The 22685-nt window shown below is 47.2% G+C and overlaps 2 protein-coding genes across 3 annotated transcripts in view; one reads left to right on the top strand and one right to left on the bottom strand.

The window, feature by feature from the left end:
- The window catches only part of kcmf1 (potassium channel modulatory factor 1), a 238340-nt gene that overhangs the window by 96997 nt on the left and 118658 nt on the right, over positions 1-22685 (top strand). For both annotated transcript variants that reach the window (XM_085983446.1, XM_085983438.1), the window contains one exon: positions 15543-15710. In XM_085983446.1, the coding sequence (XP_085839572.1) occupies positions 15543-15710 (168 nt within the window). The remainder of the gene's footprint in view (positions 1-15542; positions 15711-22685) is intronic.
- LOC147124178 (uncharacterized) lies at positions 6938-8620 on the bottom strand. The gene has a single exon (XM_085983423.1). It carries the CDS (start codon positions 8618-8620, stop codon positions 7004-7006), a length of 1617 nt encoding a protein of 538 aa, XP_085839549.1. The 3' UTR covers positions 6938-7003.

The raw sequence follows: 22685 nt of genomic DNA, 5'->3' as shown, positions 1-22685 counted from the left end.
GATTGGAGTGCTAAATCAGGCGCTAACGCCTAGGAGCGAGGCGCTACCTCAGAGCGCTGGCGAAGCTCATGTGATGTCAGTCAGCAATGGAACACAGACACAGTGGTGCCGGCCAGTTCTTAAAGGGGAGGGTCGATCTTGCTCTCCACCCACACCCTGATCATTGTGGCCTTGAATCTTTGCCTGGAGAGACCTGTACATCAATTCTGCTGGAAAGAACAATGGAGCGACCCAGGGAAAGAGCTCCGAGTGCAGCCCCCATAGTCTCTAAATCAATGCAAGGAAGGTCAAATCAAAATGAACCTGCAAAGTGCTGCTCAGTACCCAAAACTCCTTCACACAGCGTTGAATCTCTCCAGAAGTGAGTCTCTCTCAGAATGCGTGGTGCAAAAATGTCATTGACAATAAAAGGCAGGAAGTGGCCACCTTTAAATAGCGCTCCCCCAGCTCCTTCCCGCATGCAAAACGTTCCCATTTAGCCTGTCGTTGCTAGCGGCAGGCGGAAAGGAAGGGGGCGCCACTCAATATCGCGTCCGGCGTGCTACCGGGGTGTTGCACGCTCGACTGATGACACGATCTGCGGGAGCAGGAGATCGTGGTGGTATTGTTAACGCCGCCACAAAAACTCTGGTCAATTTTGCGAGTGCCGCAAATATTGCCGCGCCCGAGCGCTACTTGCTTTGCGCCCCGTTAGCGCCCTCTTAGGGTGCAAATGGGAGGCGCTAAGCAACCGAATTTTCCCCCCTCAAGCTCCGGGGTGACCACCTCCTGAAATGTGCAATCCATGTAGCTCGCGGATGCACTGCAGTGACACCAGCTGCTGCTCAAGCAGTTCGGCAACCAATTTTCATTCTTCCTGTTGAGTGTTAGCCCTCGCCATCTGCTCATTCTTACTTGACTTGTAGCAAGGTGTACCATCTATCCCACCCTACTTTCAGGGTAGGGAAATTCTATTTTTTTGATAATTGTGCAAATGAGCACTCTGAATTGTGTCTGGAACAGTACCATTTTTTTTATCACTGGGATTTTTTGGGGTAGCCACCTAGTATTAATGTATAGTGTCTGTATTATCAGCCTTTCAACCGCTACATCATCTTCTGCCTGTCTCAAGAATTGATGAACCCCTCCGACCCAATGTGTTGGGAAATTTTCTGGTGACTTCAGACCGTGAAGACTGAGTGATAAATAAGTCACAGGCAGGGAGTAGACTTGATCAGGTCCAGCAAAGGTTGCAGAGTCGATCAGGCTTTAAACAGAAGGCTTCTAAAAGCAAGCTTTGTCCAGGATCAGATGTTTAACATGCAAGAGGGTCGTCGAGAGATACTTTATTGAAGTGAAGTAAAATGACTTGTGGGAAAGCATAGTGTATTCGTTATTTTGTATAGTTACATTTAGACAAGCTACACTGTTTGAAATTGGTGAATCTGGTTATAACTGCTGCTCTGTATGTTTACTTGCTGTGAAACAAAGCAGCTTAATGATTTGTACCTGCCCTTCACTTAACCAAATTTTGTTTCTTAGTCTGCCTTTGAAGAGATTGAAAAAATACATGTAAGAAATACAAATACCCAGTTGCGATCAGGAGGGGATACTGTTATTAGACCCCTGGGTTACGCTATCATAAATGATAGAATGGATTCTTTTACCCTCAGTCTGGTTCAGTAATCACTGAGTCGAATGCAACTGGAGAATTCAAACGATTTATTTTCCGCGGAGTCTTACTCTGAAATGTCGGCACCGACTCCTGCAAGAGTCTGACGAACCCAACAGAGCAAGCAATTTGTCATAGTGTGCTATATTATTATACTTGCATTTGAGAAGACATTAACACCTTGTATATTCCTGCACCAATCCTGAGCTGTGCTCGTATACATTTAATTTGATTTCCTGGCCTGGCAGTTTGAAATAAAGAAGTCACATTTAACTGAATGGGTTACAGCTAAGTAAACATCCTGGTAATGTGTTCATGATCACCTAAACATTATGGTAATGCGTTTGCAATCATGGTAATGCGTTTTCTGATCGCCTATTGTCTGTATAACTTCTGCACGCTGCCTTACATTGGTCCTATCAGCAAGGTGTGACATTGTGGGCACCAGCCATATTAGCAGCCAAAGATCAGTTTAGCCTTTTTATTTTACTTCTTGCTGCCTTCACAGTTTCTTGTTTCTATTTCCTTGACCTTGGTATTCTCATTCCCTCCTTTTATCATTCTATGATAACCAACCGTTATTCGGTTACGTCTATTTTATTCAGTCGATCAAATTCTTTATTATCGTACTTTACTTCCTTCATTTCACATTCATTGGTCGGTCTTACCATTAACATCTTTTGGCTACCTATTTTCTCCAAAGCTAGCTGCATTCTTCCTAGCACACATTTCATGATTGCTAGTCTAATAAAAATACAGGCGATTGCAACTACTAGGTACATAGCCATATTTATCAACCAGTCATACCATCCTCCAAATCCCCAGTCTCCCCAGTTACTTGCTTCCTTCATATTATCCATTTGTTCCCTTATCTTAGTGATAGATCTCGTTCATGTCTCTTTGTGAGGATACCTTCTACCCTCGAATAGTCGAAGCTGCTCACAGGGGGCAGTCCATTTCTTTTCCTGGTTGGACTTCGGATAACAGCTTTGTCCTTTGGTATCGGTAGTTCTGTTGCATGGTCCTGCAGTAACAGACTTGGTCACCTGGCGTCGACAGACGTAATCAAATTTACACTTGGTCCAATGGCATGGCAATGTTCCTCTGTGTATGTATCTCAGCATTAGCGAGCGGTGGGGCTGTCTAATAAGCCCAATGTAGGTGTCCCAGTTGATCACGTTCCATTTCCCGAACCCGCCTGGGTTATCATCATTGCACCGAAGCACGTCTCCGTGGCATAGGTGGTGTACCCGCTTGGGTTGGTTCCGCCGACATGTTCTCCTTCTGGGCTGTTGAGTTATTCCAAGGGTGATCAGGACACAGAGAGGATCCACAGCGACGTCTGCATGGCTGGTCGGCGCGGCACGTCTGTTTAGGGAGAGATTTCTTGGAAGCAAGAGAGGTTAGCATTCTTTAAGTTTCAGGCATAGCATTACTGACAATTTTACAGTGGTGGAGGTGAACCCAAGCACTCTTTCCCTCTACTTTGGCAGCAGTTGGGGTGGTGAGTAGGACTTGATAGGGTTCTTCCCAACGAGGTTCCAATCCTTTTCGCGTCCAATTCTTGATTAATACATACGCTCCGGGCTCGACCTGGGACGGACTGACTATAGGAGGGAGGTCGATGTAAGCAGCGCGTACCCGGGAGTGCAAACTTTTCAATGCCCTGGTTAACGACAAAATATAGTTAGTCATTTCTGCCGTCATGTGGTGAAAGTGGACAGTCTTTGGGACTTCCTGGTTCCACGGGGTTTTGAGAGGTCTGCCATATATGATTTCAGCAGGGCTTAATCTTGCTGCACCAGCCGGGGTAGTGCGTATTTGGAACAAGGCCACGGGGAGTAGTTTGAGCCATGTAGTTCCCGTCTCGGCCTGTAATTTGGCAAGTTTATTTTTCAAGGTCTGATTAGCCCGCTCGACCAGTCCGGCGGCCTGTGGCCTGTAGGCACAATGTAGCTGCTGTTGGATGCCCATTTGAGTGCAGAACTCCTTGTTTACCAGACCCACGAAGTGAGGGCCGTTGTCTGAACTTAATCGGTTTGGAATTCCGTACCTTGGAATAATTTCTCTCATTAAAACTTTTACAACAGTGGAGGCTTTGTTATCCGTAGTCGGGTAGGCCTCAATCCACTTACTAAATACATCAACAATAACCAGTACATATTTATAACACTGACACCTTTCTAATTCAATGTAGTCCATCTGGAGGGTCTCAAAGGGACCCGTGGGTAACGGCGTCTTACCCGTTTCACAAGGTATGCCTTTTCCCGGGTTATGCTGCTGGCAAATGAGGCAGCGACTGCTAATACCTTGAGCCAGAGCTTGTAATCTAGGATGCCACCATGTAGCTAATAACGTGTCACTAGTTGCTCTGGCACCACAATGAGTTGCAAAGTGTATACATTCAATAACCCATAATGCTAGCTCATCTGACATACAAGTTTGCTCGGCAGGGGTGACCCGTAATTTAGACACACAATCATATGTACAACCAACCAAGCTGTTTCCACAGTCCCTTATCACGGTCAGGAGCGTCCTCCTGTAACTTAATGACGTCTTGGATGGTTGGCATTGGCTTTTCCGAGGGAGACTTGCTTTTATTTGAGCTTTTAGTCTGGCTCATCATTCTAGGCACAACCACTCGTCGTTCCTGGGACGCTTCCCTAGCTCCCTGGTCAGCGCATCTATTCCCTATATCTACTGGGGTTTGTCCTGCTGTGTGTGCGGAGCACTTTATCACGAAGATCTGTTTTGGTAGCATGAGGGCTTGTAGCAAATCAGATACTAATTTCTGATGGGATATCTGTGTTCCTGCAGAGGTTAGGAACCCTCTGTTTTTCCATAATTGTCCGAAATCATGAACCACTCCGAAGGCATATCTCGAGTCTGTATAAACGTTAACCTTTAAGTCCTTCCCTAAGATACAAGCTCGTATTAATGCGAACAGTTCTGCTTGTTGGGCGGAATACGGAAGTTCAAAGGCGGCAGACTCAAGTATTACTGTCCTGATCTACGATTGCATATCCAGAAAGTCTTTTCCCAAGGGGACTGACGGACGCACTTCCATCTACATACATGGTTGTGTCAGGACTCTGCATTGGGGCATCAGATAGATCCTCCCTGACGGAGGTATCTTCCTTGATTAAAAATAGACAATCATGTCCTGGGTCGTTTGTTCGAGGGGTGGTTCTGTGAGAAAACATGCTGGCTTGATAGTAGTACAATGCTTAAATTGCAGTTTAGGATTATTCAACAGGTATATCTCGTACTTATTTTGTCGGGCCATAGTGAGGTGCTGAGTTTGTAATTGGCCTAATAGTGCAGTTACCGAGTGCGAACTGTATACAGTAATATCTTGTTGCAAAGTTAGGTTGGCAGCTGATTGTAGGCTATTATAGATGGCGGTCAGAATCTGGGTGCATACAGGATGCCCTAGCGCTACCGGATCTAACTTCGAGGAGTAGTAAGCCACCGGCCTATGCTTGTCCCCATGTTTTTGCGTTAGGACAGCAGTTGAACAATCAGTGAGGATAGTGCAGTATAGCTGGAAGGGCCTGTCATACAGGGGTCTCCCCAGTGCTGGGGCTTGTGACAATGCTTCTTTTAGGTTTTCAAACGCTCTTATGGCGACAGGGTCTAGCTGAAACTCGCCCTCCATACTGGTGTATGGTGTTAGTCGTTTGGTTTCTAGAGCGATGTTGGGTATCCATTGTCTACAGTAGTTTACCATCCCCATCCATTGCCTCACTTGTTTTGCACTACGGGGTACGGGGAACTGACAGATTGGCTCAATCCTGCTTCTCTCTAGACTCCACTCGGTTGCTGAGAGCATGAAGCCGAGGAATTTAACTTTCTGTTGGGCCACTAGTACCTTTGATTGAGAGACTACATACCCGAGTGAGAATAGGTGATTAAGCAACTGGGCGGTGTCTTCCCGGTTACTTTGTTCGTCAGGGCTAGCTATTAGCAAATCGTCCACGTACTGGACCAGAGCAGAACCATGTTTCAAGGTCAAAGTCTGCAACTGTCCTTGTAGGCACCTAGAGAATAATGTTGGAGAGTTTACAAAACCTTGCGGCAGTCGGGTCCACGTATATTGTTGTCCATTATAAGTAAAAGCAAAGAGGTACTGGCTTGCCGGTTCCAGTGGCAAGGCGAAGAAGGTGTGCTGGAGACCGACTACTGCAAAGATTTTCGCTTGTGCAGGGACCTGGGCCAGAATGTGAGCTGGATTAGGTACTAGTGCATGAAGCGGTTGTACAATAGCATTGATAGATCGTAAGTCCTGTACTAATCTACTGGTTTGGCTTTCCTGATTTTGGAACTGCAAGTATGGGCGTGTTGCACGGGGACTGACATTTAATCAGGATTCCTTGTGTCAGTAGTCCTGTGATCAGTTTATCAATGCTGGGTATCGCTTGTTGTTTCAGCGGATACTGTCGTATGGAGGGTAGTACAACATTTTCCTGTAGGGCGATTTGGATGGGAGTTATTTTAACGCATCCTACCTGTGTGGGGTCTTCTGCCCACACTTGCGGATTGACGTATTCCGGTACCTCATTCCCAACGTGGTGGTGCAACTGTGTCAAGACTACCTTTGGCTCTTGGTATAACAGGATAGCTCGACCGCCTGACGGGGCCTGCTCCTGCCAGTCATCTGGGTTAGCTTGTTCAACTGCCTGTTTTACCATGGGTCCCAGATCTTTCGCACGGTAGGGGGAGTTCACTTCCCGGGTGATGTGTGGGGCTACAGTTAGGGGTTGCTTCCACAATTCCGAGGGAACCTCAACATATTCTGCTTTCCCCCTCCGGTCCCGTAACTATGGCTCGGAGAACAACATCCCACTCAGTCCCTTCATAAGCTTGGTAAAAATTCTCCAATTCCTTATCTTTTCCACTTTGATCATAAGCTAGGGTTACATGAGATGGGGGTTCATCTTTTAAGTCCAGAGTCCACCATTGTGGGGTGATAGAGACGTAACATTGTCTTTTAGGGGCCCATGGTTTTACAGTTATTCCTTTGTTCCCACACTCAAGTCTTAGTTGAAATGCACATAACAGGTCTCTGGCCATGAGATTGCAATCCAGCCCATTTGTGATCACGAATTGGTGTTTCACAGACTCATTTTGAAATGCTACTTCAACTGGTTCTGATATCGGGTACTGGCACACTTGTCCTTGGAATCCGGACAGGCTTTGTGTCTCCCCGGATTTAGGGAGATTGAGCTCTGATCGGACAGATGACATAGCAGCTCCGGTGTCTACCAGAAACGTATGTTGGCTCCCTTCAATCAGCAGGGATAGAACGGGCTCCTTGTCCGACTGGAACCCGTTCGCCACGAGGTTGGCTAGTCAGTACTGGGGAAACGGATTATTCTGGGAGAAGTCTGTATATCTTCCTCGTCCCCGATTTCCCTGCCAACCTCCCCGTTGTCCTTGCATGTGGCCCCCTCTTCCTTGTCTTCGGGAGGGACATTCCCTGCTCCAATGGCCTTGCTGGCCACAATTAAAACAGGTATCTGACCCTGCTTGCCTCCCCCCTCTTCCTCTATCACCGAAATTTTGTCTTGGGGGAGCGTAGGGTGGGCCATAATTAGGGACGGTTGGTCCGTTGGGATGGCTGGTATCTCTGTACCCTTGTCTATCAACCCACCCTGGGACGCAGTACTGGGGCTCCGTCTGATATCCTATCACATCTTTGGTGGGCTTTGGCTGTTCCTTTTTTATCACGTACTCAGTCTTGACCTTGACCTGGGGCTGACTCTCCTGACTCTTACTCTCTTTCCAATAATATTTCACTGCCCTGGCCATCTGGCTGGGACTATTCTCTGACCAGTCCATATTGTTAGTCTTAATTGCTTCAGACACCGAGGTTGGTAGACAATTTATCAGGATAGCACAGTATTGCGGCGAGTTTGCTCCGTTCCGGTAATTAGCATCTCCTGACTGACTCCGATATACCTCAGAGAATCTCTCTAGGAATTCCTCTGCTCCCTCGCCCTTTCGTGGTTTAGTATCCAACACCTTGGATATATCAATAGGTTTCTGCAGGGTGGTGGTTAAAGCAGTGAGTATGGCGCGTTCACGAGCAGCACTCTGTGCGTTTTGAGCCTCTAATGTGGCATGGTCCTCAAAGCCTAGGTTAACCAAAAACCTTGCATGTTCGGCGGGATTCAAGGTCTGCTGTACTAACGCCCATAAGTCTCTTGATTCAGCATTATAGACGAGTATAGTAGTCCGGAGGAATTCTACAAACAAGGTGGGGGATTTCTTCCTATCTGGCATCCCGGCTAAGATAGCCATTATCTCGTTAGGTTTCCAGGGGTAGAAGATACCTATGGTCCGGGGGTTATCGGCGGCCACTGGAATATTTGCGTTAAAGGCAGGGTTAGGCATTTGTCTCACCGGCAACTGCTGGGGTGTCGGTTTATGTCTGGCGGGTCTCTTGGTATCAGATTCTGATTCCAGGGATGATAAGTCGTCTACTGAATCTCCACTGTCAATGTCCCTATGGTCCCGGCACTCTAAAAGGGACCTTAAAGCCTTGAGGGTACTCTGGCTCTGACTCTCTAGTCTCTGACTTTGAATCATCTGCCTTTGATTTCTCCGTTTTCGTGACCTTGATGGACTGGGTTGGGGTGGGGAGGGTGTCGTCGGGGGCCAATTATTCTTAGTCCTGAGTCGGGTGTAAAAGGCAACAGGGTCGGTATACTGGGGACCCGGTTGTTGGTCTCCCATCTGGACCGGCGGGGGATTATTTACTTGAACCGTGACTGACGGCGGCGGGGAAACGGCACTGGCAGATACTTGAGGTGTCGGCGCGGGGGTTTGTGCAGCTGGTGCGGGTGCCACCGGGGGGTAAATGTTAACGCACGGGGGGGGGGGAGCGTGGGGAACAACCTGAGCCCTGTGATTCCATTCGTCCAAATCATCATCACCATCTCCCTCTGTCAAGGCAAGGCCAACCATTGGATTATGTAATCCACTCTTATCAGCCTTTCCAGGCTCGCTCGTGGTCTTTTCAGACTCCTGTTTTGAGCGTTTCTCATGAGCGCATTCCTTTTTCAATACCTCTACTGATTTGACTACCCCTCCCCCTGTAAGTGCTATTCCTAATTTTAAGGCATTATCCTGCCAACTTGCTAACAAGGAAGTTTCTTTCAGTTCCTGACAGTACTGTCTCCATAGGGCAATTAGTTCTTTGGCTGTGGTACCCCTGTTACTTTTCCAAATTAGTTCTTGAGCCTTTTTAGCGGCATCTAGATTCTTAGTTCCTCCTAGTGGCCATTGATCACTTCCTAATTTCTTATTCAATCCTCCCGACAACTGTCTAAGTTGCTTTGCTTTGTCAGGATGTTGTTCACAAAGGGTCTGTAAGGCGCTACCCGATTCAGTCGTGGTATCTAAACAGTTGCCCATCTTACTCCCCTTGTGAACTTTACACAGTCGCGTTTTAAACTTGTTCAGAGCCTAGGCGGGCCAATTGATATACGAGGTCGATGCTCTTTACCTGACACAAGTGCTTATTTCTAAGTTTACACAGTTCCTAGTTATTCCCTCAGTACATATACTGACCCTCGGTGATATCCGATCACTGACCCTCGGTGATATCCGATCACTGACCCTCGGTGATATCCGATCACTGACCCTCGGTGATATCCGATCACTGACCCTCGGTGATATCCGATCACTGACCCTCGGTGATATCCGATCACTGACCCTCGGTGATATCCGATCACTGACCCTCGGTGATATCCGATCACTGACCCTCGGTGATATCCGATCACTGACCCTCGGTGATATCCGATCACTGACCCTCGGTGATATCCGATCACTGACCCTCGGTGATATCCGATCACTGACCCTCGGTGATATCCGATCACTGACCCTCGGTGATATCCGATCACTGACCCTCGGTGATATCCGATCACTGACCCTCGGTGATATCCGATCACTGACCCTCGGTGATATCCGATCACTGACCCTCGGTGATATCCGATCACTGACCCTCGGTGATATCCGATCACTGACCCTCGGTGATATCCGATCACTGACCTAATCACCTATCCCTTCCAGTATTCGCCAGACTGACCTGGATCTCGGCGGGACACCACACGGGAGTTAGCGATTGGCCGACTCGTCGTCAGACTGGCGGAATCAGAGGAAAACCGAGGTAGTACAAGAAACTACTTACATCGGGGGCCCATTTCCTCTCTCCACGTCCGAGACGATTCAACTCTTAGTTCGCGAACTCTCGGTGACTGTCCGTTGAGATCCCACTTCTGACACCAAATGATAGAACGGATTCTTTTACCCTCAGTCTGGTTCAGTAATCAGAGTCGAATGCAACTGGAGAATTCAAACGATTTATTTTCCGCGGAGTCTTACTCTGAAATGTCGGCACCGACTCCTGCAAGAGTCTGACGAACCCAACAGAGCAAGCAATTTGTCATACAGTGTGCTACATTATTATACTTGCATTTGAGAAGACATTAACACCTTGTATATTCCTGCACCAATCCTGAGCTGTGCTCGTATACATTTAATTTGATTTCCTGGCCTGGCAGTTTGAAATAAAGAAGTCACATTTAACTGAATGGGTTACAGCTAAGTAAACATCCTGGTAATGTGTTCATGATCACCTAAACATTATGGTAATGCGTTTGCAATCATGGTAATGCGTTTTCTGATCGCCTATTGTCTGTATAACTTCTGCACGCTGCCTTACATTGGTCCTATCAGCAAGGTGTGACATTGTGGGCGCCAGCCATATTAGCAGCCAAAGATCAGTTTAGCCTTTTTATTTTACTTCTTGCTGCCTTCACAGTTTCTTGTTTCTATTTCCTTGACCTTGGTATTCTCATATATAGTTAGATATTGCACAGTATTTCCAATTCAATTTTTTAAAATTTTATGTCATATATGCAGCAGACGTGGGTACTGCACAATGAAATGTTGATTTTTACGAGCCCTCCCAACATTGGAATAAATATGGCATAACAATGATAAAATACTAATAGAAATACAGTAATCTATCTATATATATAAATCGGTACTTCTGTCATTCTGTCTATCTGTCTATCTGTCTGTCATCGCGTGTGCGTTGCGGGTATCCACTCGAAAGTTACAGGGCGTACCTACGCGCGCGTTACCTCCAAAGAAAGCTTACGCTTCCGAGACGGTTTTAAGCGTATTTACGTTTCGGCCGGGCTAAAATTGCGCCCGCGGTATCCCAAAAACCTTCAACATTCCGCTCATTAGCATCTCATTATCCGCTCATTAGCGACAGAGTGACCTCGAGCTCGACCAATCGTACGCCGGGTTGCTGGCGTGTGCCACCGGGCCAATCGGTGCGCGTGTGGCCGGGCTTTATCGTTCTGAACCGAGGTGAGTCGCCGCCATCTTGATTCCAAACTTTTCCTTTCTTTTTCCCGCTTTCTGCGTCTTAAAAAAAAAACGTTGCTTTTAAAACACACATTGTTTTGTTAAAAAATGATTTAGAAAGTAATTAACTTATCTAATCTCATTAATTTTCCTACCTTTCCCCGTTTTTCCAGGTAGGCCTAGAAGCCTCGGCGTCTCCTCCGCACCCACGCCCGAGCTAGGCACCTCCCGGCCCCACTCGAAGGCTGGAGGGCCGAGCCTCAGCCCAGCGCCGCTAGGGTGCGCGCGCAGCAGGATCTGAGACGTCTCTCTCTGCCGGGGCTTGCTGAGCGTCCAGCGTTACCCTGGCAACGGGCGCAATCGGCGGTCTTCACCTCGGGGGGAGGGGGGGCGGCCGTTCACCTCGGGGGGAGGGGGGGGGCTGCGCACAGCAGGAGCAGCTGAGACGCGGCGTCTCTCTCTCTCTGGCTTGGTCAGCGTCACGGTTGCCCTGGCAACCAGGCCCGCCGGCCGAGAGAGACGCCGCGTCTCATCTCCTGCTGCGCGCGCAATCGGCGGTCTTCACCTCCGGGGGGGGGGGGCGACCCGGGGGGGGGGGGGGGGGGGGGCGACCCGGGGGGGCGCCCTCCCTCCCCCCCCGCCCTTCATCGCCCTCCCGCCCTCCCTCCTCCCTCCCCCTCCTCCCTCCTCCTCCCCCCCGCCCTCCCCTCCCTTCCCCTCCCTCCCCCCCGCCCTCCCTTCCCCTCCCCTGCCCTCCCTTCCCCCCCTCCCTCCCTTCCTTCCCCCCTCCCCTCCCCCCGCCCTCCCTTCCCCGCCCTCCCCCCGCCCTCCCTTCCCTCCCCCCTCCCCTCCCTCTCTTCCCCCCACCCCTCCCCTCCCTCTCTTCCCCCCCAGTCGCTCTCTCTCTTCCCCCCAGTCGCTCTCTCTCTTCCCCCCCAGTCGCTCTCTCTCTTCCCCCCAGTCGCTCTCTCTCTTCCCCCCAGTCGCTCTCTCTCTTCCCCCCAGTCGCTCTCTCTCTTCCCCCCCAGTCGCTCTCTCTCTTCCCCCCAGTCGCTCTCTCTCTTCCCCCCCAGTCGCGCGCTCTCTCTCTCTCTCTCTCTCTCTCTCTCTCTCTCTCTCTTCCAACAACAACATGCCCTCGAAAAAGCCTCGGCACCGCCGGGCACTTCAGCTAGTAATAAATAAAACAACAGTAACAAATAATAAATTATACGTTCATGAGTCTTATGGCCTGGGGGTAGAAGCTGTTTCGAAACCTGCTGGTACGAGACTGTATGCTTCGGTATCTCTTACCGGACGGGAGCAGGGCGAAGAGGTTGTGGCTGGGGCGGCTCGCGTCTTTAATGATTCTCAGGGCCTTCCCCCGGCACACCTCTGGGTAGATATCCTGAACAGCAGGTAGTTTAATTCCTATAGTATGTTGTGCAGCTTTCACCACCATCTGTAGAGCCTTGCGGTCTGTGGCGGTGCAGTTGCTATACCAGGTAGTGATGCAGCCGGACAGGATACTCTCGATGGTGCCCCGGTAGAAGTTGGTGAGAATCTGGGGGTCTATTCCAAATTTCTTCAGTCTCCTGAGGAAGAACAGGCGTTGGCATGCCGCCGCCTTTACGACGTCGATGTGATGTGACCACATTAAGTCCTCCGTAATGAATACACCCAGGAATTTGAAGCTGCTGACCCTCTCCACCTCAGCCCCTTCTATGTAGATTGGGGTGTGTCCCTCCCCCTGCCGCTTCCTGTAGTCCACGATCACCACCTTTGTTTTGCTGATGTTGAGGGAGAGGTTGTTGTACTTGCACCATTCTGCTAGAGCTCTTACCTCCTCCCTGTAGCCTGTCTCATCGCCATCTGTGATCAGGCCTACAACGGTAGTGTCATCAGCAAACTTGATGATGGAGTTGGAGTTGTGCGTGGGTAAACAGGGAGTACAGAAGGGGGCTGAGCACACAACCCTGGGGAGCTCCTGTGTTCAGGATCAGTGTTGAGGTGTTACTGTCTATTTTCACCACCTGGGGTCTGCCCGTCAGGAAGTCCAGTATGGATACACTGTAAACGTGAATGGCTCAGACCAGTAACCAGAGTGACCACCACCTCTGTACCTGAGAGAATATCTAAGCCAAGACCCTAAATTTGTAATAACAACAGAAAATGCTGGAAAAACTCAGCAGGTCAGGCAACATCCGTGGAGAGAAATTTGAGTTGACGTTTCGGGTCGAACCCTTCTTCAAAACTGGAAAGAAAAGAAAATAGATCGAAGGCAGGGCTGCGATCGGACAAAAGAAGTGAAAGAGACAAAAGAAGTAGAAGAGACAATAAAAGGTGTTCGAAGCCAGACGAGATGGTAATAGGCTGAGATTAGGTGTGAAGTGTACTGGCAGGGCAAGAGATAGCTGCCAGGTGGGCGAGTGAAACAAAAGGAAAGGGGGGGGGGGGAGGTGGTGGAAAGGAGTGGAAAAATTACAGGTAAAAAATTAATGGGGTCCAAGGTTATGATCTGAAATTGTTGAACTCAATATTGAGTCCGGAAGGCTGCAAAGTGCCTAATCGGAAGATGAGGTGCTGTTCCTCGAGTTTACGTTGAGCTTCCGTGGAACAATACAAGAGGCCAAGGACGGTGAGGTCCGAGTGGGAATGGAGCGGTGAATTAAAATGACAGGCGAACGGAAGCTCGGGGTCACCCTTACGGACTGAACGGAGGTGTTCCGCAAAGCGGTCACCCAATCTGCGTTTGGTCTCCCCAGTGTAGAAGAGACCGCATCGTGAGCAGCGAATACAGTATACTAGATTGCGAGAAGTACAAGTAAATCGCTGTTTCACCTGGAAGGGGTGTTTGGGACCCTGGACAGTGGGAAGGGGGGAGGTATAGGGGCAGGTGTTACTACATCTCCGCTTGCACGGGAAGGTGCCAGGCGAAGGGGAAGGGCTGTTTGGGGTGATAGAGGAGTGGACTAGGGTGTCTCGGAGGGAGCGGTCCCTACGGAATGCTGAAATGGGAGGGGAGGGGAAGATATGTTTGGTGGTGGGATCACTTTGGAGGTAGCGGAAATGCCGGAGGATGATCCGTTGAATGTGGAGGCTGGTGGGGTGAAAGGTGAGGACAAGGGGAACCCTATCGTGGTTCCGGGAGGGAGGGGCAGGGGTGAGGGCAGAAGTGCGGGAGATAGAACTGACACGGTCGAGGGCAGTGTCAACCACGGTAGAGGGGAATCCTCGGTTGTGGAAAAAGGAGGACATGTCTGAAGCACTGGTGTGGAAGGTGGCATTGTCGGAGCAGATGCGGCAGAGACAGAGAAACTGGGAGAATGGAATAGAGTCCTTACAGGAGGCGGGGTGGGAGGAAGTGTAGTCCAGGTAGCTGTGGGAGTCAGTGGGCTTGTAGTGAATATTGGCTCCCACCTGGCAGCTATCTCTTACCCTGCCAGTACACTTCACACCTAATCTCAGCCTATTACCATCTCGTCTGGCTTCGAACACCTTTTATTGTCTCTCCTACTTCTTTTGTCTCTTTCACTTCTTTTGTCCGATCGCAGCCCTGCCTTCGATCTATTTTCTTTTCTTTCCAGTTTTGAAGAAGGGTTCGACCCGAAACGTCAACTCAAATTTCTCTCCACGGATGTTGCCTGACCTCCTGAGTTTTTCCAGCATTTTCTGTTGTTATTTCGGATTTCCAACATCTGCAGTATTTTGCTATCACCCTAAATTTGTAACAGTTGTGCAAAAGATGTTTAAGATTGTGACATTTTGGCAGTTATTTAATAACTTGTAATATTGGAACCATTTGTGTGTGTCTTGAAGGCCCTGTATTTGTACTGCCCAACTTTATAAAGATATTTTGTTACCACTGAGAAATTGCTAATTGCAATTTTTTCCACTTGCTCATGCCGTTAGCAAGATTTAAAAAGTCACGTGTTTCTCAATGTTCTTTTTCTGCAGATAATTATTTATATATAGGGAAGAATTAAGACTGCGACACTCTGTTGGGCTAGCACTGACACTTTGTACACTGGCAGATTACCATTGAAGGAATTAGATATAAAATGTAACTGGTAAAATGTGCAAACTGACATTCTCAAAGTTTTGAGTGTTGGTATTAAGTCTACAGTTATTGAGTGAGTTTTACTACAAGCTGAAAATTAATAAATCTAATTGAGAATATGCAAGATAGCATGCGTTGTCCTCAATACAGTTTTCTCTACTAATATCCTAATTTAAAGAATAAACGGTAATGGTTATTTTTTTAAAGCTATATGTGAAGACTTTCATATTCTCTCAGATGGTCCTTAAAAATTGAAATGGCTGGAGAAAATCTGAGCTATTGCAAATGTAAAGCAAAGTAATCTTTTTAGGCATTCGTTTAAAGCGGGTTTTGTGTGCTAGAATTACATGATGCTAGTCACTGGTGTCTAAACCCACTACTGTACATTTTCTGCTCAAACTGATTAAAAGACCTCTTCGGAAAACGTACTAAGCATTGACGTTTCCTCTGGTTCCTCCTTGTTTCTAGGTGTCAGCTGTGATGCATGTTTAAAAGGAAATTTTCGAGGTCGCAGATATAAGTGCTTAATTTGTTACGACTACGACCTGTGCGCATCTTGTTATGAAAGTGGGGCCACTACTACAAGGCACACAACTGACCATCCAATGCAGTGCATATTAACAAGAGTAGATTTTGGTAAGTATTTTTAAAGTCTGTTGCATTGCATTTCTTGTATAATGTGAGTAAAAGTGCATTGTTCTGAAAGGCTGAATGGAAACTTTATAATTGAGTAACTGGGAGAGCAGGTTTTAATAAAGTACGTGTAGATGTTTGGCATTTTATAGGAGAGTTCCATTGTGATCAGCCAGTTAATTCTGTTTCATTGTACCTTTTCTAGCTGCCAGTAAAATGGTGAGATTTACAAACCCATTTTTTGGCATCTTGATAGTTGGCCTTAACTATAGCAGCCTGTGTACATAAAAGAAGTGGCTGCAGAGATAGTGGATGCATTGGTTGCAATATACCAACATTCCCTGGACTCTGGAGAGGTCCCAGCGGATTGGAAAACCGCAAATGTAACACCCCTATTCAAGAAAGGAGGGAGACAGAAAGCAGGAAACTATAGACCAGTTAGCCTAACATCTGTCGTTGGGAAAACGCTGGAGTAGTAGCAGTAGCAGGGCATTTGGAAAATCATAATGCAGTCAAGCAGAGTCAGCATGGCTTTATGAAAGGGAAATCATGTTTAACAAACTTGCTGGAGTTCTTTGAGGAGGTAACAAGCAGGGTGGACAAAGGTGAACCAGTGGATGTGGTGTATTTGGATTTCCAGAAGGCATTTGATAAGGTGCCACATAAAAGGTTACTGCATAAGATAAGAGCTCACAGAATTGGGGGTAATATATTCGCATGGATAGAGAATTGGCTAACTAACAGAAAGCAGAGAGTCGGGATAAATGGGTCATTTTCCGGTTGGCAAATGGTAACTAGTGGGGTGCTACAGGGATCGGTGCTGGGGCCTCAACTATTTACAATCTACATTACACTCGGTCCCTTCATCAAAGTTATTAATGTAGCCAAGTTTGCGGATGATACAAAGATAGGTTGTGCAGAGGACTCAAATAATCTGCAAGGGATATAGACAGGCTAAGTGAGTGGGCAAACATTTGGCAGATGGAGTATAATGTGGGAAAGTGTGAGGTTATACACTTTGGCAGGAAAAATAAAAAAGCAAATTATTATTTAAATGGAGAGAGATTACAAAATGCTACAGTTCAGAGGGACCTGGGGGGTCCTTGTGCATGAAACACAAAATGTTAGCATGCAGGTACAGCAAGTAATCAAAAAGGCAAATGGAATGTTGGCCTTTATTTCAAGAGGTTTGGAGTATAAAAGCAGGGAAGTCCTGCTACAACTGTACAAGGTATTGGTGAGACTACACTTTGAGTACTGCGTACAGTTTTGGTCTCCTTATTTAAGGAAGGATATACTTGCATTGGAGGCAGTTCAGAGACGAGTCACTAGGTTAATTCCAGAGATGAGGGGGTTGACTTATGAGGAAAGGTTGAGCAGGCTGGGCCTATACTCATTGGAATTTAGAAGAATGAGAGGTGATCTTATTGAAACATATAAGATACTGAGGGGGCACGACAAGGTAGATGCAGAGAGGATGTTTCCCCTCGTGGGGAAATCTAGAATGCGGGGGCACAGTTTTAGAATAAAGAGTCACCCTTTTAGAACTGAGATGAGGAGGAATTTCTTCTCGGAGGGTCGTAAATCTGTGGAATTCTCTGCCCCAGAGAGCTGTGGAGGCTGGGTCATTAAATACATTTAAGGTGGAGATAGACAGATTTTTGCAAGATAAGGGGAGTGAAGGGTTATGGGGAGCGGGCGGGGAACTGGCTTTGAGCCCAAGATCAGCCATGATCTTTTTGAATGGCGGAGTAGGCTCGAGGGGCCAAGTGGCCTATTCCTGCTCCTATTTCTTATGTTCTTATATGCCAGACATTTGTAGTGAACTTGGTAGTTCATCACACAAACCTGTTTTGTCCCCGGGAGCTGTAGGATCAAAAATGCTTGCACTGTTTCATCAGTTCTATGTGACACGTTGGCTAGTTTTCCACATGCACTAGTCAGTCTCATGGGATTCGCATATAGGTAGTCGAGACCAAATGTAGAATTAGGTAAAGCAAGATTAGACAGTGGGCAGTAATTGAATTGGACTAAGGAGGGAAGGAAGACAGATGTGAGGATGGGTGGAGGGCAGGAGGTCAAGTGAGAAGAGAGGGAAGGAGAGTTGGAGTGGGGAGGGAGATGGGAGGTAGGCTCCAATCAGCTAAGTGATACTCAATGGGAGGGTGGGGGGAAGATATGCTTAGGTGAAGAGGCTGGATTTTTGCTTGATGGGGCTGGATGTTTGTGATTTTTTGCTTGGATGGAGGGAGGGGTATATGCATTTTGAGTGGTTACTGCTTAGCTGGAGGCGGGGTTGGTAGTTCTTGCTTATCGGGGGAAATGGTGGGGTAAGTTCTTGCTCATCACAGGTGGTTTATGCAGTTATGTTGCTGTTTTCAGTACACTTCACTCGTATGGTTAGCGTGCTGTTATTTTGGAGTCAAAAGCGATGCTTGCGCAGCAAATGGCCTCGCTGGCTAATTTTTAATTGCACTCCTGCCTTCTGTGGAAGTTTTCCACTTCCTGGTTTGCTGCTCTTGCCTTCATTATGGGGTGGGTGGGGAGAGGTACCAGGGTTAATGGCTGCCGTGCATGTTCAGTGGTAGGGGATAGGGTGGTTGCAATTTGCGGTCAGCAGCATTAGAAGGGGGGCATGTTATTTTGTGAATAGGGTTTATGGGGGTTGCTGTAAATGATTGGTCATATGTGGGGGGGGGGGGTGGTTTAGTGGCTTGCTTTAGCAACTACTATACCGTCGCCATTCATTTTGCTTTGCTGTCGTTTCCGCACAATCTCTACTGCTTCCAAGCTAGAGACTTCTGGCATCTATTTTTCTTCTGCGTTGTTCCATTATTCAGCGCAGCACAGTTTCATAGGAACTCGGTGTTCCTTTCTGGTTCACTGTGTCCCATTTACATTTTTCATTCAGTTTTCCCTTTTATAAAAATACACCGGTGCATGACTGCCATAACGGAATTCTCATGTAATTCGATAGGTTTAAAAAAAAATTCTGAGCACGAATGTGTATCTGCTCCAATTAACTGATCCTTGGAATCCACTATTTCTCAGTTTAAAAAGAAATTCCTGAGATTTATTCAGGGCTGTGTTTGGGGCTGTCACGTAACAATCTGTTTTCAATCTCAGAGTCATAATGGCACAGAAGGAGGCCATTCGGTCCATCGAGGCCATGCCGGCTAAATGACCTGGATATTGGAATACAGAGTAGAATTTCTAAATTTGCTGAGGACACCAAACTTGGGGGTGTGGCAAACAGTGACGATGATACCAATCGACTGCAACAGGACATAGAAAGGTTAGCAGACAAGTGGCAGATGGAATTTAATACAGAGAAGTGTGAGGTGATGCATTTTGGCAGAAGGAGCAGGGAGAGGCAATATACACTTAATGGCACAGTTTTAAAGAGTGTGCAGGGACAGAGGGACCGGGGAGTTAATGTGCATAGGTCCCTGAAGGTGGCGGGACATATTGAGTGGTTAGCAAAGCATATAGGAACTTGGGCTTCATAAATAGAGGTATTGAGTACACAAGTAGAGAAGTTATGCTAAACCTTTATAAAGCGCTGGTTAGGCCACAACTGGAGTATTGCGTCCAGTTCTGGTCACCACACTTTAGGAAGGATGTGAAGGCCCTTGAGAGGGTGCAGAGGAGATTTACCAGAATGGTTCTGGGGATGGGGGATCTTAGCTACAAGGACAGGTTGGAGAAGCTAGATTTGTTTTCATTAGAGCAAAGGAGGTTGAGGGGTGATTTGATAGAGGTGTACAAGATTATGACTGGTTTGGATAGGCTAGACGGGGAAAGGCTGTTCCCACTAGTTGATGGTATAAGGACTAGGACACAGATTTAAGGTTTTGGGCAAGAGATACAAGGGGGGATGTGAGGGAAAACTTTTTTACACAACGAGTGGTGATGACCTGGAACTCGCTGCTGCTGGAAGCGGAGACACTCGATGTTTTCAAGGGGAGACTGGATCGGCACTTGAGGGAAATAAACTTGCGGGGGAATGGGACTGACTGGATTGCTCCACAGAGAGCTGGCACGGACTTGATGGGCCGAATGGCCTCCTTCTGTGTCTCTATGATTATGACTCCTTTCCCTTTACCCTAACATTATCCCAATCGATATTTGGGTAATTAAAGTCCCCCAATATCACCACTCTATAGCTCTTGCATATCTCTGCAATTTTCCTGCAGATTTGCTCCTCTACCTCCCTCTCACTATTTGGAGGCCTGCAGAATACCCCCAATAGTGTGATCATACCCTTTTTGCTCCTCAACTCCTAACCAAATGGATTCCGTCCTTGTCCCCTCAAGAACATCCTCCCTATCCAACACTACAATGTCTTTCTTAATCAGCACTGCCACCCTGCCTCCCTTTTTTTTACTTCCCTATCTTTTCTGAACACCTTGTACCCTTGAATATTAAGTGCCTAGTCCTCACCGTTTTTAAGCCACATTTCTGTTATTGCCACACGGCTAATTGTGCTTGTAGCTCACCAACCTTATTCACCACACTGTGCGTTTACGTACATGCATTCTAAACCCATTTTTGAATTTTTCTTAGTCTGCTCCTATCTAATTTGGTACTACTTCTGCCTCTAGTACTACTTTCTTCTCTGGTACTATCAAACACGCTCACTCTCTTAAGCCTCTTATTCCTCCTTTCTACTCCTATATGCTGGTGCCTATCCCCTTGCCAAGCTAGTTTAAACCCTCCTCAACAGCACTAGCAAACGTCCCGGCTCTGTTGAGGTGCAACCCGTCCGGCTTGTACAGGTCCCACCTTCCCCAGAAATGGTCGAATGCAGCAGGAATCTAAAGCCCTCCCTCCTGCACCATCTCTCCAGCCATGTATTCATCTGTTCTACCCTCCTATTCCTGTACTCACTAGCACATGGCACCGGGAGTAATCCGGAGATTACTACCTTGAGGTGCTGCTTTTTAATCTCTTTCCTAGCTCCCTGTAGTCTGCTTGCAGGAGCTCATCCCTCATTGGTACCGATATGGACAACGAACTCTGGCTGTTCACCCTGCCCCCTCAGTGTCCTGCAGCCGCTCAGTGACATCCTTGACCCTGGCACCAGGGAGGCAACATACCATTCCGGAGTCACGTCTGCGTCCACAGAAATGGTTATCTGTTCCCCTAATCAATGAATCCCCTGTCACTATTTCTCTTCCACTCTTCTTCCTCCCCCACTGTGCAGCTGAGCCACCCGTGGTGCCGTGGCCTTGGCTCTGGCTGCTCTCCCCAGAGGAGCCATCACCCCCACCAGTTTCCAGAACTGTGAACCGGTTAGCGAGCGAGAAGCACTCTGGGGATTCCTGCCCTACCTGCCTGGTCCTCCTCCTCTGTCTGATGGTCACCCATTCCCTCTCTGCCTGCACATTTTGAGGCTGCAGGGTGACCACTTCTAGAAACGTGCTTTCCAAGAATTTCTCAGCCTCGCGGATGCACTGTAGTGACTCCAGTTGCCACTCAATCTGTCCTGTAATGTTACATTTACAGTGCTACCTACTGGTGGAGTATCTTAGGAGCCTTGTGACCCCTCACCTTTTTTTAAGAATTTATATATGATCTCTTCAAGGTTGAATCTATATTGCCTTTAACAGAAGTGCCTCTTCATAGGGGCAACCTCATGGTAAATCACAAATAACAGTGAAATGATGTTCAGAATAGCAGTGGGATCTAACTCCGAGCAAACATTTTAGATGTTTTGACCCTTGTTACAATGAGTTCATTGTTGATGCCTACTCCCAACATTATTTCAGAATCGAGAGGATTTAAGGTATAATGGTAGTGTTATGAACACTAACTCAAACCAAATCTAAATGTAGCAATTTTATCAGATTTTAAACTTCACAAGTCTCTCCTTATCAAATGCTTTGTCTCTTAACAATTGCCATGTTCAAAAAAAAGTTTCATTTGCACATTTTAAGAATTATGTGTTGCTTTTTAAAAGAAAATTATTCTGTGGTCGTGGGCATCCTGGTAATTCCGCATTTTATTGTCCATCACTAATTGCCTTGAGAATGTGCTGGTGGGTCGTCGTATCCTGGAACCACTGCAGTCCGTGTGGTGATATTATTGTTAGGTAGGGAATTGCAGAATTTTGACCATGCGATGATGAAGGGACAGCGATATATGTCAAAGTCAGGATGGTGTGTGATTTACATTGAGTTACCTCGAGTCTACAGCACAGAAACAGGCCATTTGGCCCAACTGGTCTATGCTGGTGTTTATGCCCCACATGAGTCTCCTCCTACCTCTCTTCATCTAACCCCATATACCTTTTTCCCTCGTGCTTATCTAGCATCCCCTTAAATGCATCTATGCTATTTGCCTCAACTATTCCTTGTAGTAGTGCGTTCACATTCTCGCCACTCTTTGGGTAAAGAAGTTTCTCCTGAATTCACTATTGGCTTCATTCGTGACTATTATATATATATATGGCCTCTAGTTTTGGTCACCCCCACAAGTGGAAACATTTTCTCCACATCTACCTTATCAAACCCTGTCAGTATCTTAAAGACCTCTTATCAGGTCACCTCTCAGCCTTCTCATTTCTACAGAAATAAGTCCCAGACGGTTCAGTCTTTCCTGACAGTTATAACCTCTAAGTTCTAGTATCATCCTTGTAAATCATTTTTGCACCTTCACCAATGCCTCTATATCCTTTGTATAATATGGAGACCAGAACACTGCACAGTACTCCAAGTGTGGTCTAACCAAGGTGCTATACAATTTTAACAACTTCTGCTTTTCAATTCTATCCCTCCACAAATGAACCCCAGTACTTGGTTTTAATTCTTATGGCCGTATTAACCTGCATCACTACTTTTAGTGATTTGTGTATCTGTACCCTTGGCTTCTCTCCTCCACTTAGACTCTTATTATCCTAGCAGTATATGGCCTCCTTATTCTCACTATCAAAATGCACACAGTACACTTTTCTCTATATTGAAGTTCATTTCCCAA

Source organism: Somniosus microcephalus, chromosome 1 (assembly GCF_052327205.1).
Source record: "Somniosus microcephalus isolate GS21.2 chromosome 1, FLI_Smic_1.0, whole genome shotgun sequence".
Classification (NCBI taxonomy): Eukaryota; Metazoa; Chordata; class Chondrichthyes; order Squaliformes; family Somniosidae; genus Somniosus; species Somniosus microcephalus.
Note: the sequence above shows the minus strand (reverse complement) of the source record. Positions and strands in the feature narration are given on the sequence as shown.